Source organism: Lonchura striata, chromosome 4 (genome assembly GCF_046129695.1).
Source record: "Lonchura striata isolate bLonStr1 chromosome 4, bLonStr1.mat, whole genome shotgun sequence".
NCBI lineage: Eukaryota > Metazoa > Chordata > Aves > Passeriformes > Estrildidae > Lonchura > Lonchura striata.
The window spans coordinates 51460784-51474171 of NC_134606.1; the positions used below are offsets into that span (position 1 = coordinate 51460784).

Genomic DNA, 13388 nt, shown 5'->3' on the forward strand with positions numbered 1-13388 from the left:
TCCAAGAGCTGTATCCAGTCGGGTTTTGAGTCCAAGCAGAGAGACTCCACAATCTCTCTGGGCAACCCATGCCAATATTTATCATCCTCACAGTTGTCTTCTCACTACATACCAAGCCTGGCTGTTTTCTTGACTCCCCTATCCAGGTGTTTGTAGACATCGATGAGATCTCCCCCGAGTTCCCTCTTCTCCAGGCTGAGCAGTCCCAGCTCTCTCAGCCTCTCCTTGTATGACAAATGCTCCATACCCCTCACTCTTTACTCCGGTACATCTGTATCTCTGGTACTGGTGAGACCAGCACTGGACTCAGCTCTCCAGATGGGTCTCACAAAGGCTGAGCAGAGAAGGATAACTTCTCCCATCTGCTGCAATCCTCTGCCTAATGGACCCCAGGAGGCTGGTGGTCTTACTTGTCTCAGAGGAGCTATCACTGGCTCATGGTCACCTTAGTGTCACCAGGACTCCCTGGTCCTTCCCTGTAACACAAAGCTAAAAAACCTATAAAACCTGGAGAATGAGCAGTTCAAATATTATCTATTCATGTGTACAATCATGGCTTTCCTTTACTGGCCATGATTCAGGAAAAGAAAGTATCTAACAACCAGAAAATAACTGAAACAAAGAAATTCAGGTTTTGAGTAGGGTTTATTTGCTTACTATGTTTTTCAATTGTAATTAAATTTGCAAATGCAAACAGACAAAATTTAATGCCAAAGATTATTAAACACAAGCAAAGAAATCAACAGGATTTAACAGCTGGTAGTTTAGCATAAAACAATGTTTGCAAAGCAGCTGGCATGGCTAGATGATGCACGTAGCTCCGTGAAGAAACAGGTACACAATTAACAAACCAACACACACTGAACCACAACTCAACTCCTGCCTTTATGTTTATGGCATAGTTATATTAAGCATTTATATTTACATGCAATCCTGAATTATTTCATTACAACATACTGAAATTGTCACCATGGATCAATTATTCACTTACAAAGACATTCTAACTCCAAATTCTCTCACAGGCAGTTTTGGAAGAAAAATGACGACTGACTGAAAATGCATGCAAAGACCTACAGTAGTTAGGTTACTAATACATCTGTCCTGACTCTGCAACATTCCCTCATAACATGAATGCTATATGTGTGTTGTGTGAAAAGAAGTTGGGAATCTCACTAAATCCCCAAATGATTTTTTGCTATGTCAAGTCTGCAATTAAATACACATTTATACTTATGTCTCTCAATGCACATACGTGTGCATGTAGAAAAAAGTATATTTAAACACATACACTCAGTCCCCGGAAGATTCTAGGGGTAAAGGCAGGCTTAAAATAAAACAAACTACTACCAGGATGAAATAGTTCTAAACAACAACAAAAAAGGTAATAAATATTCAGTGAGATATATGGCATTATTATAAAGTGCTCTACTAAAATCTCATTTATTAAAATAACGATAAAAATTATGTTCCTTTTAATTGATTTATATAATTTGGTAAAGCCATTAAATATCCATTATCTATCAGTGACTCTATGCTTCCTTTAAAATTTTAAACAAATAGATAAAAGCAAAAATTAAAAGGCAAAGCAGCTAAATGAAGCAGTTCTATTGGAGCGTTTCAGGCTTTTGTCCTCAAATTCATTAACAACTGGAAAATTTCAAACCCTAGAGCATATGGATTAAAAATAAAATTCCAATTAAAATTATGAGGCTAAACAAAATTTAACTGGATTTTAAGGACAATGACAAATTGAGAAGTTTTTATCCTACGTTAAAATTGCAAGGTTTGAATCGCAGAAATTATGGAACCCCTTTTCCTGTGCATTCCTCTTTCCTCACACATGTGCAATAAAGCTCCACTGAAACCTAGTCCATAGGTCTCATTTTTCCACATTCCACTTAATTTTAAAAGCAACCTGGTTTATATATTAGTGTATCTTGTCCAGTCTGCTTCTATCTTTCTGATTTTCAGCCGAACTCACAATAGGGTACATCTACAAGAGTGTAAACATTTTAAACAGCTTTATACCGTACCACCAAATTTCATATTTACCAACATTCACCAAATTTACCAAATTTCTTCTGTGCCACTGGAAGTTAAAAAAGAAACGTGGTAATATTGAATAAAAACAACTTCAGGAAATAAAGTGAAATAGCCCCACAATGTGAACCTGTCTCACTGAATTAATTAAAAGCCAAATATTTTTTCATATTTCAGTACAGAAATTTTGGTTTTCTTTCCTCCTCTTTTGTTGATGTTCCTCATTACAGTTGCTTTATTCAACCATACCAAATTTTTGTGACTTTTTTATCCATGGTTTAATGGATAAAACTATCTGCTGAATCAGTTAAAAAAACCCACCCCACAAGAACAAAACCAGTAAATGGTTATTTTTAATGTCTACTAGAAAGAGCACTACAGTTTAACAATTCAGCTCCGATACCTCAGTTGAATCAAACTGATGTAAATTCAGTTTTCTTCATGAATCTGCTCTGGTCCCAAGAGAGCCCCCTTCACTGTTGTGCAATTCTACTGAAGCAAATTCACCCTGTGCAGAGGAGCACATCCTCCTCCCTGGCTGCCTGCAATTGCTCCAATTAAACCAGTTAAACCCTAATTTGAGGCTAAGGGGGACTGAGCTGGTGCACTGGGCTTGCACTGCCTCTCTGGGTGGATGCAAAATTCCTATCAAGCCACAGAATCAGCTGATCCAGCTCGCAACAAATGCATAATGACAGCATTGTCTCTCTGCTCCCTTGCAAGATCTGAGAGGTACTGAGCTGCTTAAATCAATGGAATATCATTTCACAATCCATTCCCTACATCTGGAAGAGAAAAATAAATCCTAAACTAATAAAAATCTTAACAGCTGAACAAGAAAGTTTTCAGTATGCTACCTGGCACTCCACCAATATACATATTCATGAACTACGTAGTAAAGAATGTACTGAGGAAAAAAAACAATGTCCTCAGTTGCACTTCAGCAGCTTCCCTCATTCAACACTAGAATCTCACATTCTGGATACAAAACGCTGTTACCTGACGATTCAGCACAATTTCCCCTTTACAAGGCACTTAAAGCTACCTAAAACCTAACCTGCAAACAAAAGAATTGAAGTCCCTGCTCCCTTAAGATTTGATCTGACATTTTCATCCTATCAAACACACCCTCAGCAGCAGGGGGTTTTGGCTAGTGTTCTGGCAGTATATGAGTTACAGAAAAGTATCCCATTTATGTTTTAAGTGGCATCTTCAAAATATTTTTTACCAGCATAGCCCCTTAAATGCTTTGTAAAAACCTCCATCCCTTGCAAACCTATCAGAAATTCAAGTGCAAAGGCACAGGTACATGTAATCATGTAGAAAGCTTCCTGTATATGAATAGCAGATTAAAAAAAAAAGTTTTGGAACTATATATTTTGTGTAATCCTATCTTTACTTTGAGTTCTTTTTAATGGAGTTTAGTCACAATATTTCTGGACACACCTTAAAAACATCACTGAAATAAAGTCATTGGGATTGTTGAATCCAATCTCCTTTTATTTGCTGAAGAGCAGCAAGACTGAGACCTCTAATATCAGGTATTTACTTTTATAGATGCTTCACTTCTCATAATGAAACAGAGACAAATGTGGTCATAAAATCATGAAATACAGTAATGTGTGAAGTGTAGGGATAAAGGTACTCTAATTGTTAGGCTTGGGTGCAATTCCTGATACGTTTCTTTTTATGAAGCAAAATCATAAATGATAAACACTCTAAAAAATTAGTATACAATACTTTCTGCAAGTTTCCACATCACTTTTTCATTTTAGAAAAATTTGGCATAAATAATTTTAACAAATTATTGAACATGGACATTTTAACCTTTCTGCTCAGTACATTTGTTACACAAAACGAGCTCCAAGTTTCAGATGTTGATAGAGTGGGCGTGTTTCTTGCACAGTGGCTTGTCCTTCTTGGAGAAGAAAGTCTGGCCCTCCAAACTGTCACTACATACCTGAAATGGGGTAAGAAACAAAAGAACACCCAATTCAGATGGATTAATTACACCATAACCATTCAGACTGCCAAATCATGGTATTGTTCTATGCACAAATATATTCGAAGAATAAGAATCACCTTTTTTTTTAAGGGATCCTCTTTTTATATAACACTAGTGGTTGGTGTAAGCATAACCTTTCTTAAGAGAATTTAAGGAAAAAAACCTCCAATCATTAATACTGGGGCTTCTCTAAGGTTTTTTTGGTCATACAATATTAGCAAGCAATACCTTGGCTACAGTGTCCTTATGCCAAAAGCACTCTTACTACTTTGGAAACACAGCCCATTCCCTTGTGACCTTCCACACTCACTGTGAGGAAGTGAACTCCAATGGTTAAATGCTGGGACACAGGGCTGCAATCCAGGACACCTTCGCTTGCACCCGAGCCAAAGGCTTACAATAGCAACACACCTTCCAAATAACTGGGAAAGCACTTTTTGTTTGGGCTCAGGGGATTGACAGAGGTTAGAGCTGTTGACTCCCATATGGGTCAGGCTAGCACTGCTGCCAGGGTTTGTTTAAAGGCAGACTAGTTTTACTTACGGAGCATACAAAGCAAGTGTCATGCCAAGTGTGGCCCAGGGCTTCAAGAAACCTGTCTCCAGCTTCGATGGGGAATTCACAGCCATGGCACATCGTACCAAAGAGGGCATAGTAATCTGCAAAGAGATACAAACAGCTTTTAAAGCACATGCAGAAAAGCAGGACTGACCCCTTGAGAGCTTTGCTCTTTCACTGGCAATAGATTTGGACTTGCTGAGGTTTATTAGACTGAGTATACTGAATAAAGAGCTCCTAGATTGAAGACATGGGACATTGACTTCCTGCTAATTCAGTTCCTTTCCTCATCCTTTCAAGTGGGCAAATGCTTCCATCTTCCTGGTGTTTCATTTCCTTGAGACCAACAGAGGGCTGGAGGGGGGAAATGCACTCCTTGAGAGCACCCACATGAACTCTGCATGTCCCTTATGTTCTCTCCAACTCTGAAACCACACCCCAGCTGTTCACAGTACAGATCTTCTCAGAGAGCAATGAACTCTCACTTACATTTTGGCACAATTTTTGCCCCAGACTGCAGTATTCAAAGCCATGTACTCACTAGGCTTCTGTCCTAATCAGGGTCTAGAAATTTGGATTAAGTCAGAATACCTTTCTAGTCACTAAAATATGTTACATGACTTTTAAAAAAACCAACAAAACTCCAAAACAAACCAACAAACCATTCCTCTTCATTACTATGAAGACGCTTCTCCAGCAATCTCAGGGAGCAGGGACTAAAACAAATGGCATTGAACCATTCATATTCCCCAGCCAAAGTTGTCTGGTCTTTTTTACTTATTTCAACTCTCAAGCACCCCATTCTAGGAAGCAAATGTTTTATTCCTGCAGAGACACCAATGGCATTAGTGCTATAACATGAGAGAATTTAGGATCAGCACACTACATAGCAAACATGTCATGCAACATTCTGTCTTCATAATATGAACTACAGTCAAAGTGACAGCCATAATGAGGTTTTGGACTCCATCTACCAGTAACAGAGTGTTACTACCATAGTAACACTGCCTCTGACAAGGAAGTTAGATGCCAGGGATCATTTCCAAAGGAGAATTATAAGGGGTGGGAAGCAGGGTAGAAGTGGATTTTGTTTCTCACCTACACTCTACACATCTGCTGAAGCTCAAATGCTTACTGCAGCAGAGCCCAGAGAGGATCATCAGATGTGTCAAGCCCAATAGGGAAGTTCTGGTTTTGTTTACTGAGAGAGTGTCTTGTATGATGACCTCCCTGAAAATGAATCATCATAGGGGACATCTCAACAGGATGGGGAAAACAAGTGCTGTAGAATAGTAAAGCCCTCGATAGCTGCCAGTGGCAAGAAACTGCTTCACTGATCACCTCCATTAATCCATGCTACTGGAATGAATTTGTAGGTTTTTAAGAAGAAAGACAATAAAAACATCAAATGGTAGGACAGACCTGTGCAAAACCCCTGAAGGACACAATCTCATGACTGTACTCTTTCAGCTCTTGGCATTTGTGGTCATACTGAATCTTACTGATATTTTCCTGGTGCTAGCAGTCAAAACCTTCTGTAAGTTGGCTTGTGGCTGTGTTGATAAGTTTATTGGCTTTTCTTCTGAAGAAAGGGCAGTAGATAAGGCAGAATGAAGGGCATCAGCTTTCTTTTGCATGCTTGAATTGCAATACCACAGAAGCCTCCCAAGGCAGACTTCTTACACAGTCACATATCAGTGCTTCCTGCACACAGCATTTTCAAAACTAGGCTACTAACTCTGCACTTTAAAAATGTTCGAAGTTGTAGATATCCAGACTTTTATTTTAATTTTAGCCTCAACATCTAAAGCCATAACATTCTGCAGATTAAGTCCCCTTTAATACTAATAGCTGATGCTGTTATAATTTCAAATACAGATTTAAAATTAGAACTCTCCTTTGCACTAGGAAGAAGGAAAGTTGGCAGTGACATTTACTCCTTATTTCTTTAAAATTAGTCATAGATTCATAACTCCAGCTGGACAGAAAGTATTTGAAAAATTAATATAACTCAAATTAACATCTAGTTAGTGAGCCAGAGCCATTACAAAGTATCACTGCCAATAACACCTCACAGATTGTGTCTGCATTAACTTGCACTAGCAACTTTTTATCTCAGAAATAAACTGCAAGAAGTGTAGTATACTTGATATCTTACCACAATTTTTCCTGCTTGCAGTATAGAAAAAGGCACATTTGGCACAGAAATTGTAACAGTAGCACAAATCAATGCACTGCATGACGTGTGGGTCATTTGGTGACAGGAACAAGAATTGAACCTTAAGAGAACAAATCCCGTCATAAGCTTTCCACCCAAAGGGGAGTTATTGATTCCTCCAGTACTATTTTTGAATCATCAAATGGTTTCAGGATTAGGGGCTTCACATGGCTTCAGGATGAAATTTCACCATGCTGTCACACTGGAGGATGCCACTCATAAACCCGTTTCCTCTGCTGCTCCACAAATTCAATAGGAGCAACACCCTCCTCTACATTTGTCACCAAGTTAGCAATAACCTACTGTGTCCTTTTGTATCTGCCAACATCTCATTAAAGCAGCTCTGACAAGAGAAATTTTGGATAAACTGGCCTACTTTCCTCATGCTTACAGTACCCAGCACTCTCCCTGGCACCAATTGTGGACAGCTCTGGGATCTGTTTCGAAGAGGTCGTTAGAAATTCATGCTAAATCTTTTCTGGTCAATCCATTTCTACATCTAGTGAAACTGCAATGTTCCTAAGAGTAGGAGGAAAACCATAACAGGGGTCCAACTGACAGTTCCAACACAGCATGCACTGTGAGAATGGATAATATTGATACAATTTTGCCTCTTTTCCATTTTGTAGGAATTGTTTTACAAATTGTTTATTTCCTTCCTAGCTCAGAGTGGTACATTTAAAGTTTTAAGCGAACTAGAAAACCAACTTAAATAAACACTGTTCATATTATGATAATAGGTTGACAAGAGGTTCAACATGGCCTGGCAATGTGCACTCACAGCCCAGAAAGCCAACTGTATCCTGGGCTACACCACAGAAGAAATGGCCAGCAGACAAGGGAGGGATTCTGAACCATCTACTCTGCTCTCCTGGGACCCTACTGGATGTCCTGTGTCCAGCTATAGGGCTCCCAAGATGGGGTGGATGTGGATCTGCTGGAGCAAGTGCAGAGACGGTCACACAGATGCTCAGAAGGATGGAGCACCTCTCCTTTGAGGAAAGGCTCAAAGAATTGTGGTTGTTCAGCCCAGGAGAAGAGAAGGCTCCAGGCAGACCTTACAGCACCTTCCAGTACCTGAAGGGGGCCTAGAGGAAAGCTGTAGAGGGACATTTTACAGGGACAAGTAGTGATAGGACAAGGGGGAATAGCTTTAAGCTGAAAGAGTACATTTATATTGGATGATAGGGAGACTTTTTTTACTGTGAGGGTGGTGAGGTACTGGAATAGGTTTCCCAGAGGAGCTGTGGATTCCTCATTCCTGGAGATGTTCAAGGCCAGCTGTATGGGGCTTTGAGCAACATGGTCTAGTGGGAGGCATTAACAGAGGGGTTGGAACCAGATGATCCTTAAGGTCCCTTCCAACCCAAACTATTTTATGATTTTATAAAAAATATTATGATTAGCTGGAAGTGCTAAAAACCAAAGCAGAAATGGTCTGAACTTCTAGGCCACATCGTTCATGTAATACTGCTCAGCAGGCTTTCAAATGCTGTAATTGTGTCACTGCATTCTTCCCCTGACAGTTTGTTATCTTGATCCTGCAAAAAACTACCTGGACAGACTGCTTAGTCTTGGAAGTCCCTCAGGTGATGAATAAGGCTATTCATAGAAAACCACATTACCCCACTGGCAGTTGCTTGTGCTTGCTAAATAAGCAGATTTACATAAACTTCAGATAACTTTAAACCCAGCCAGAAAGTCATTCTAAAAGTAATACTTTGATGTATCACTGATACTCCAGCTGAGGACTTAACAGGAATAGGTAAAAATCAGTGACAAGAAGCCTGCTGAAGCTGATGAAGAAACCCTCACCAACTCCTCCTGCTGCAAACTAAAGAGTCTACAGCAGCAGCTATTGCTTTGAATTGACAAATCAAAGGTACGTGAAATTTCTGGGATGCTTCTAATGTGCAGCCTGAGAAAACGAAATCTTTTTTCTCCCCAGCCTTACTGAGCTCTGCTTTCCTGCACAGCTGCAGTAAACTTTGGTTGTGTTGCTTCTTACCCGTCTCACAGTAGGGATCACCATCTTCTAAGTGGAAAACATTATTGCGGATGGGGTTGTGACAGGCCACACACACGAAGCAGGAAACATGCCAAGTTTGTTTCAAAGCATTTATTACTTCCTGTGGGGATTAGAAAAAGTGTTAGGAACACATTATTTCGATGTGATGACTAGAATTGTGGTAGCTATGCTTCCACACTTGATCCATTTCAAGAATACTTTGTTTCCTGCTGCTACTTTGAAAATGGGTTGTGTACACAAGTTCTGTGATGTTAAACTTAATGAGGTGCTTTATTTATGGTACATCTCCTTATTTTTCAGGAAAAATCCTTCGGGGTCTTTGGAAGGTTTGACAGAGTTGGACAAATTTTAACAACTCATCTGTTCAAATTCTTAGTTTTAATCAGAATCTCACCCATAATGGGCCCCTGAAATAATAAAAGCATCATCTCTCCCTTCTCTTGAATTCTGTGAAGAGTTAATCAAAAGACATCACACAGAAAATTATGACTGCTCTGTGCTGTTCTGGAAGATGCTATGACTTGAGAATTGTGCTGCCAGAGCCCTGCATGACCCCAGTTACACAAGAATGCAGACACATTGCTGTCTGCAGCAAAACAGCAGCCGATCAGCTGGCAGGCTCAAATAAGCAATATCAGTACCCAGTAGGAGAATGCATCTTTCCATCTCCATTAACACTGGGAATATTTCAGTACTTCTCATCTAGCAAGCAGTGTGTTCTTAATGCTCGGTTCACCTATGGAAGATTTTTAATTTTTACTTCCATTCCTGACTTCGCCTTTTCCAGTCTGTAAAAAGCTGCCAATTAAAAGCATATTGCTCAGGAAAATTTGGTAATGGCAACAGCTACTGAACCACTTCATGAAAACAGGAGCTGAGCTTAAAAGAGCCAAGGAGCCTACATCACCTTTTCCCAAAGATGCTGAAAAGGTTCAACATTAGAAAATCCAAAGGTGTATTCTGTATGTGATGAGAGCAGAAAGATGTGTCAAGAGTATATTTGAAAGAATGCCCACTGGGCCAGGCAAAATGGAATTTCATAGCCGAGAAGCACTGAACACTGTGATTATTGTTCCCACCAAAGAACAGGCCACTTGTGGTCACTTACCCCAAGGATCTTCCTCTGGCACTTTGAACACTCAGGGGCAAAGAACTTCTCATAGCAGACCTCACAATACAGCATCCCTTTCTCTTCCACAAATCCTATGTATGCCATGGAGGTTTTGCAGTGGGCACAATTAAACTCCTCTGGATGCCATGACTTTCCCAAAGCCACCAAGAAGGGTCCTCTGATTAGAAAGAAGAGATATTGTCAGCAAATGCACCTGGGCTGGCTCCTGCAAAAGTTGTTGATAGATTTATCTGCAATAGCTCTGGGCCATTACTACACTGTTCACACACATAAATTGCTCCATTGCTCTTTCCTCCTACAGGCTCTAAGAAAGTTCCAAGTGTTGACTGCATCCATCTCCATTGAACTCTTTCCTAGAAATGCCTGCCCACAACAAACACTAATTATTTTCACTTCACTGCATTTCAGAAATCTTATTTTAGAACTACATTAAATACAATGCTGAAGTGTCTGCTAGGGATGTGAAGAAGAATGTTTCCCATGTTCCAAATTCCATCTATTGCAAAGAGATATTTGATTCAGTGACATGATCAGCTCTCCTACAGTCTGCATTCATACTGAGACTACAAATATATGTAGACTTGACCCCACTAGGAACAGATAACACCAGTTTCTTCTGAGACAAAAATTCAATCCCTAGCCAACAAGTTTCTTACAGGATAATCTATCCTATATAGGAGGATAATCCATCCTTATATGAGGATTTTTTTTGAAATTAAAATGGGTGATTTTTTTCCCAAACACACAGCTTCCTCTATCATTTGCAAATGCAAAATAACTATACTTTTAATAGTATTTGCCTGATTAATGCAATGCAGTTAATAGAAATTTATCTATTTTTCAGTCATCAAAAAATTCTCAGTTTGTAACTTATGAATCCCAAGTATATATAATTGTCTCTATATTCATCTGAAAATATTTTCAGTATGTTTCTCTTCAGAGAACATATTTACTTTAAAGAGGTGCCTCCAAGGTCCCTCCAACACTCAACCTTCTAGAATTTAGGTTTCAGATGAACTTAATGGTTCAAGTTCATCTACCTCGCCAGATTTCCTGTTTTTCCAACACCAATAAAGATGGAATTCCTTCAAATAGTGAAAAGTGAAAAGATGTAATTATTTATTTTTTTCTAATCTAATGCTGCACTGAAAAGAACCTGAAAGGTACTAATATGACTACCTGCTCCTAAACATTTTTTTTTTAAATCAAGTAATCTACAAGAACATTTTTCTGTAAGATTTTCATATGAACAAAGCAACAGCACTAAAGAAATAAATAACCCACTCCCCCCAAATCCACCTTGAAATTTGCTTATGTTGACTCTAAAATGGAAATATAAGTGAGCTGAGGACAGAGGGCAATTTCATCAAGGATAGAGTGTAAAGACTGTCATTTCTCTTCTACATTTTCTCTGGTGACGCTATATATTTTCAGTAGGATAAGAAGTCCAAGACAAGGGACTCAACCAGACTTAGGACAGACTCAAAGATTTAGGATAACCCAAAGCCCTTGTAAGATGATGAACATACTTAGTCCGGGCCAGTTTCTTTTATTCATCCCTGTTTATTGGAGGGAACAGAGTGAAAAAGGGCTCCTGGAGAGGAGCTCTAAGGAGGGAGCTGGGGCTGAGTGCAGCTCTCCAGCCCCTCTCCCAGCGGACGCCTGAGCAGTGCAAACACTGACCTAACCCGATACCCTCCCACTGCTCTACAAGCACCTTTTTACATCAATGTCCTCTCAGTTATGTACTGACCAAACAATACAAGCCCTTATGTACAACAAAGTGCCCTCAGAGCGCCGTGTCAGCACAGGCTAATTTGACAGATTCATTAACACAGGGCTGACACTAAAGACAATCTCCCGGCTCCAGGTAGGATTGAGTTTCAAGCCATCTGAACTGAAATGACAGGCTAAGCTCTGCAATGGGAAGCAGGCATGCCAGGAACAGGAGGAGAGGGAATTTTTACATCTGTGCATTTAGCTCTCCAGAGTTTACAGCCCTGACATTTGAGGTCAGGCATTCAGGACAGTGTGCAGGAACGCAGACAGACCAGGAACAGCCTGAGAGTGCACCTACAGAGTTCCTCTCCCAAAGCCCCCAGACAGTTGGGGCTGTGCCCTGCACAAAGTCTACGAGGTGTTCCATTAGTGCACTGACTCCCTGTGCACACATGTCCAGAAGAACACTTTCTAAATACAATTTTACTTTCAATCAAGCCGCAGTTTAAACATGTCAAGCTGATACTGTGGCTTAATGATTCCTGCAACTTAAAAGCTGCCCCACAGAATATGGAAAAAAAAATAAAAAAAATAAAAAAAATATACCTGCCATGTAAAATACACTAAAACATGATATTCAGAACTTGGAGGTGTTCCCAGTCTCTGCATAATTTTGCCATCAAAATGATAGCTTCCAGCAGTGAAAGGCATTTATTTCCTCTATTAATTTGAAAAGGACTTTACAGTCCCAATTTGAGTAAGGGAGCAGGATGCCCACACTCACGCAATGAAAGTAGTAGCTGGGGGATGGAATGCTAGGAAGATGTCTGTGGATGTCTTCATCCTTCATTTCTTCCCCATTTAATACTAAAACCAATAAAAATCCCACATGCCTCCGTCAACTAGAACATATTTGTAAAAGCAGTGCTAAAACCCCACATTCCTACCGTCCAAATGGGATATGGGATGACCCAACTGGCAACAGTTGGCTATGAATGAGCCTCTACCCCAGGCAACTTTGACATGCTGAGCATTTCTGAACAAATTTTTGGCATTACCACCTGGACTATGTGAATGGAACTCAAGAGATGAAAACAAACTAGCCATTTATTTATTATTTCTTGGAAAGAGATTCTGTTACAAGAGTATTTGCAGAATCTAATGCTTTAAAGGTACATGATTTTAGTAGTCACCTCAGACATCTGGGTTCTGCATGTAACAATGATATTGGGGCAAGCTGAAAGGAGAAATGAGTAACTTAAAGGAAACCTAAGTGCAATTTCAATTACTTAACGTTCATAATGGAATATAACTTCATCAGTATGACTGTGATGTATTATATTAGTACGCCACTAATTTAGTCTCTCATGTGGCTTGTATTATGATAGTAAGCCAGAACTGAAATTTGGTGGTCGAGAGATCAAAAAGGCTTTCCACATCTGTTAGGAAGGCAAATCACTTCACAGTTAACCATACAGCAGTTCTACAGTTCTACATTCTTGCAAGTTTCTTCTTCTCCTCCCTTGAAAATGCCACAGTATACAATTTGTGTATAGGAGGTGCTGAAAGGAAGCACCATTTGTACTTTTTCCTTTGTGCTTTTTGCTTTTAAAAACAATTAAGCTTTATGAAAAGGTGACAAAGCCAAGTCATCATTCACAGCAGCCACGCCAAAGAGTATGCTCTC

The 13388-nt window shown here is 39.7% G+C and overlaps 1 protein-coding gene across 4 annotated transcripts in view; it reads right to left on the minus strand.

Annotated features, from left to right (window-relative positions):
- Positions 1 to 626: 626 nt before the first annotated feature.
- Positions 627 to 13388, minus strand: part of PDLIM5 (PDZ and LIM domain 5) — a 126851-nt gene continuing 114089 nt past the window's right edge. For all 4 annotated transcript variants that reach the window (XM_077782965.1, XM_021550322.2, XM_077782963.1 and 1 more), the window contains 4 exons: positions 9959 to 10139; positions 8830 to 8950; positions 4589 to 4704; positions 627 to 4000 (listed from right to left, as the gene is read on the minus strand). In XM_077782965.1, the coding sequence (XP_077639091.1) occupies positions 3911 to 4000; positions 4589 to 4704; positions 8830 to 8950; positions 9959 to 10139 (508 nt within the window). In that variant the 3' untranslated portion in view covers positions 627 to 3910. The remainder of the gene's footprint in view (positions 4001 to 4588; positions 4705 to 8829; positions 8951 to 9958; positions 10140 to 13388) is intronic.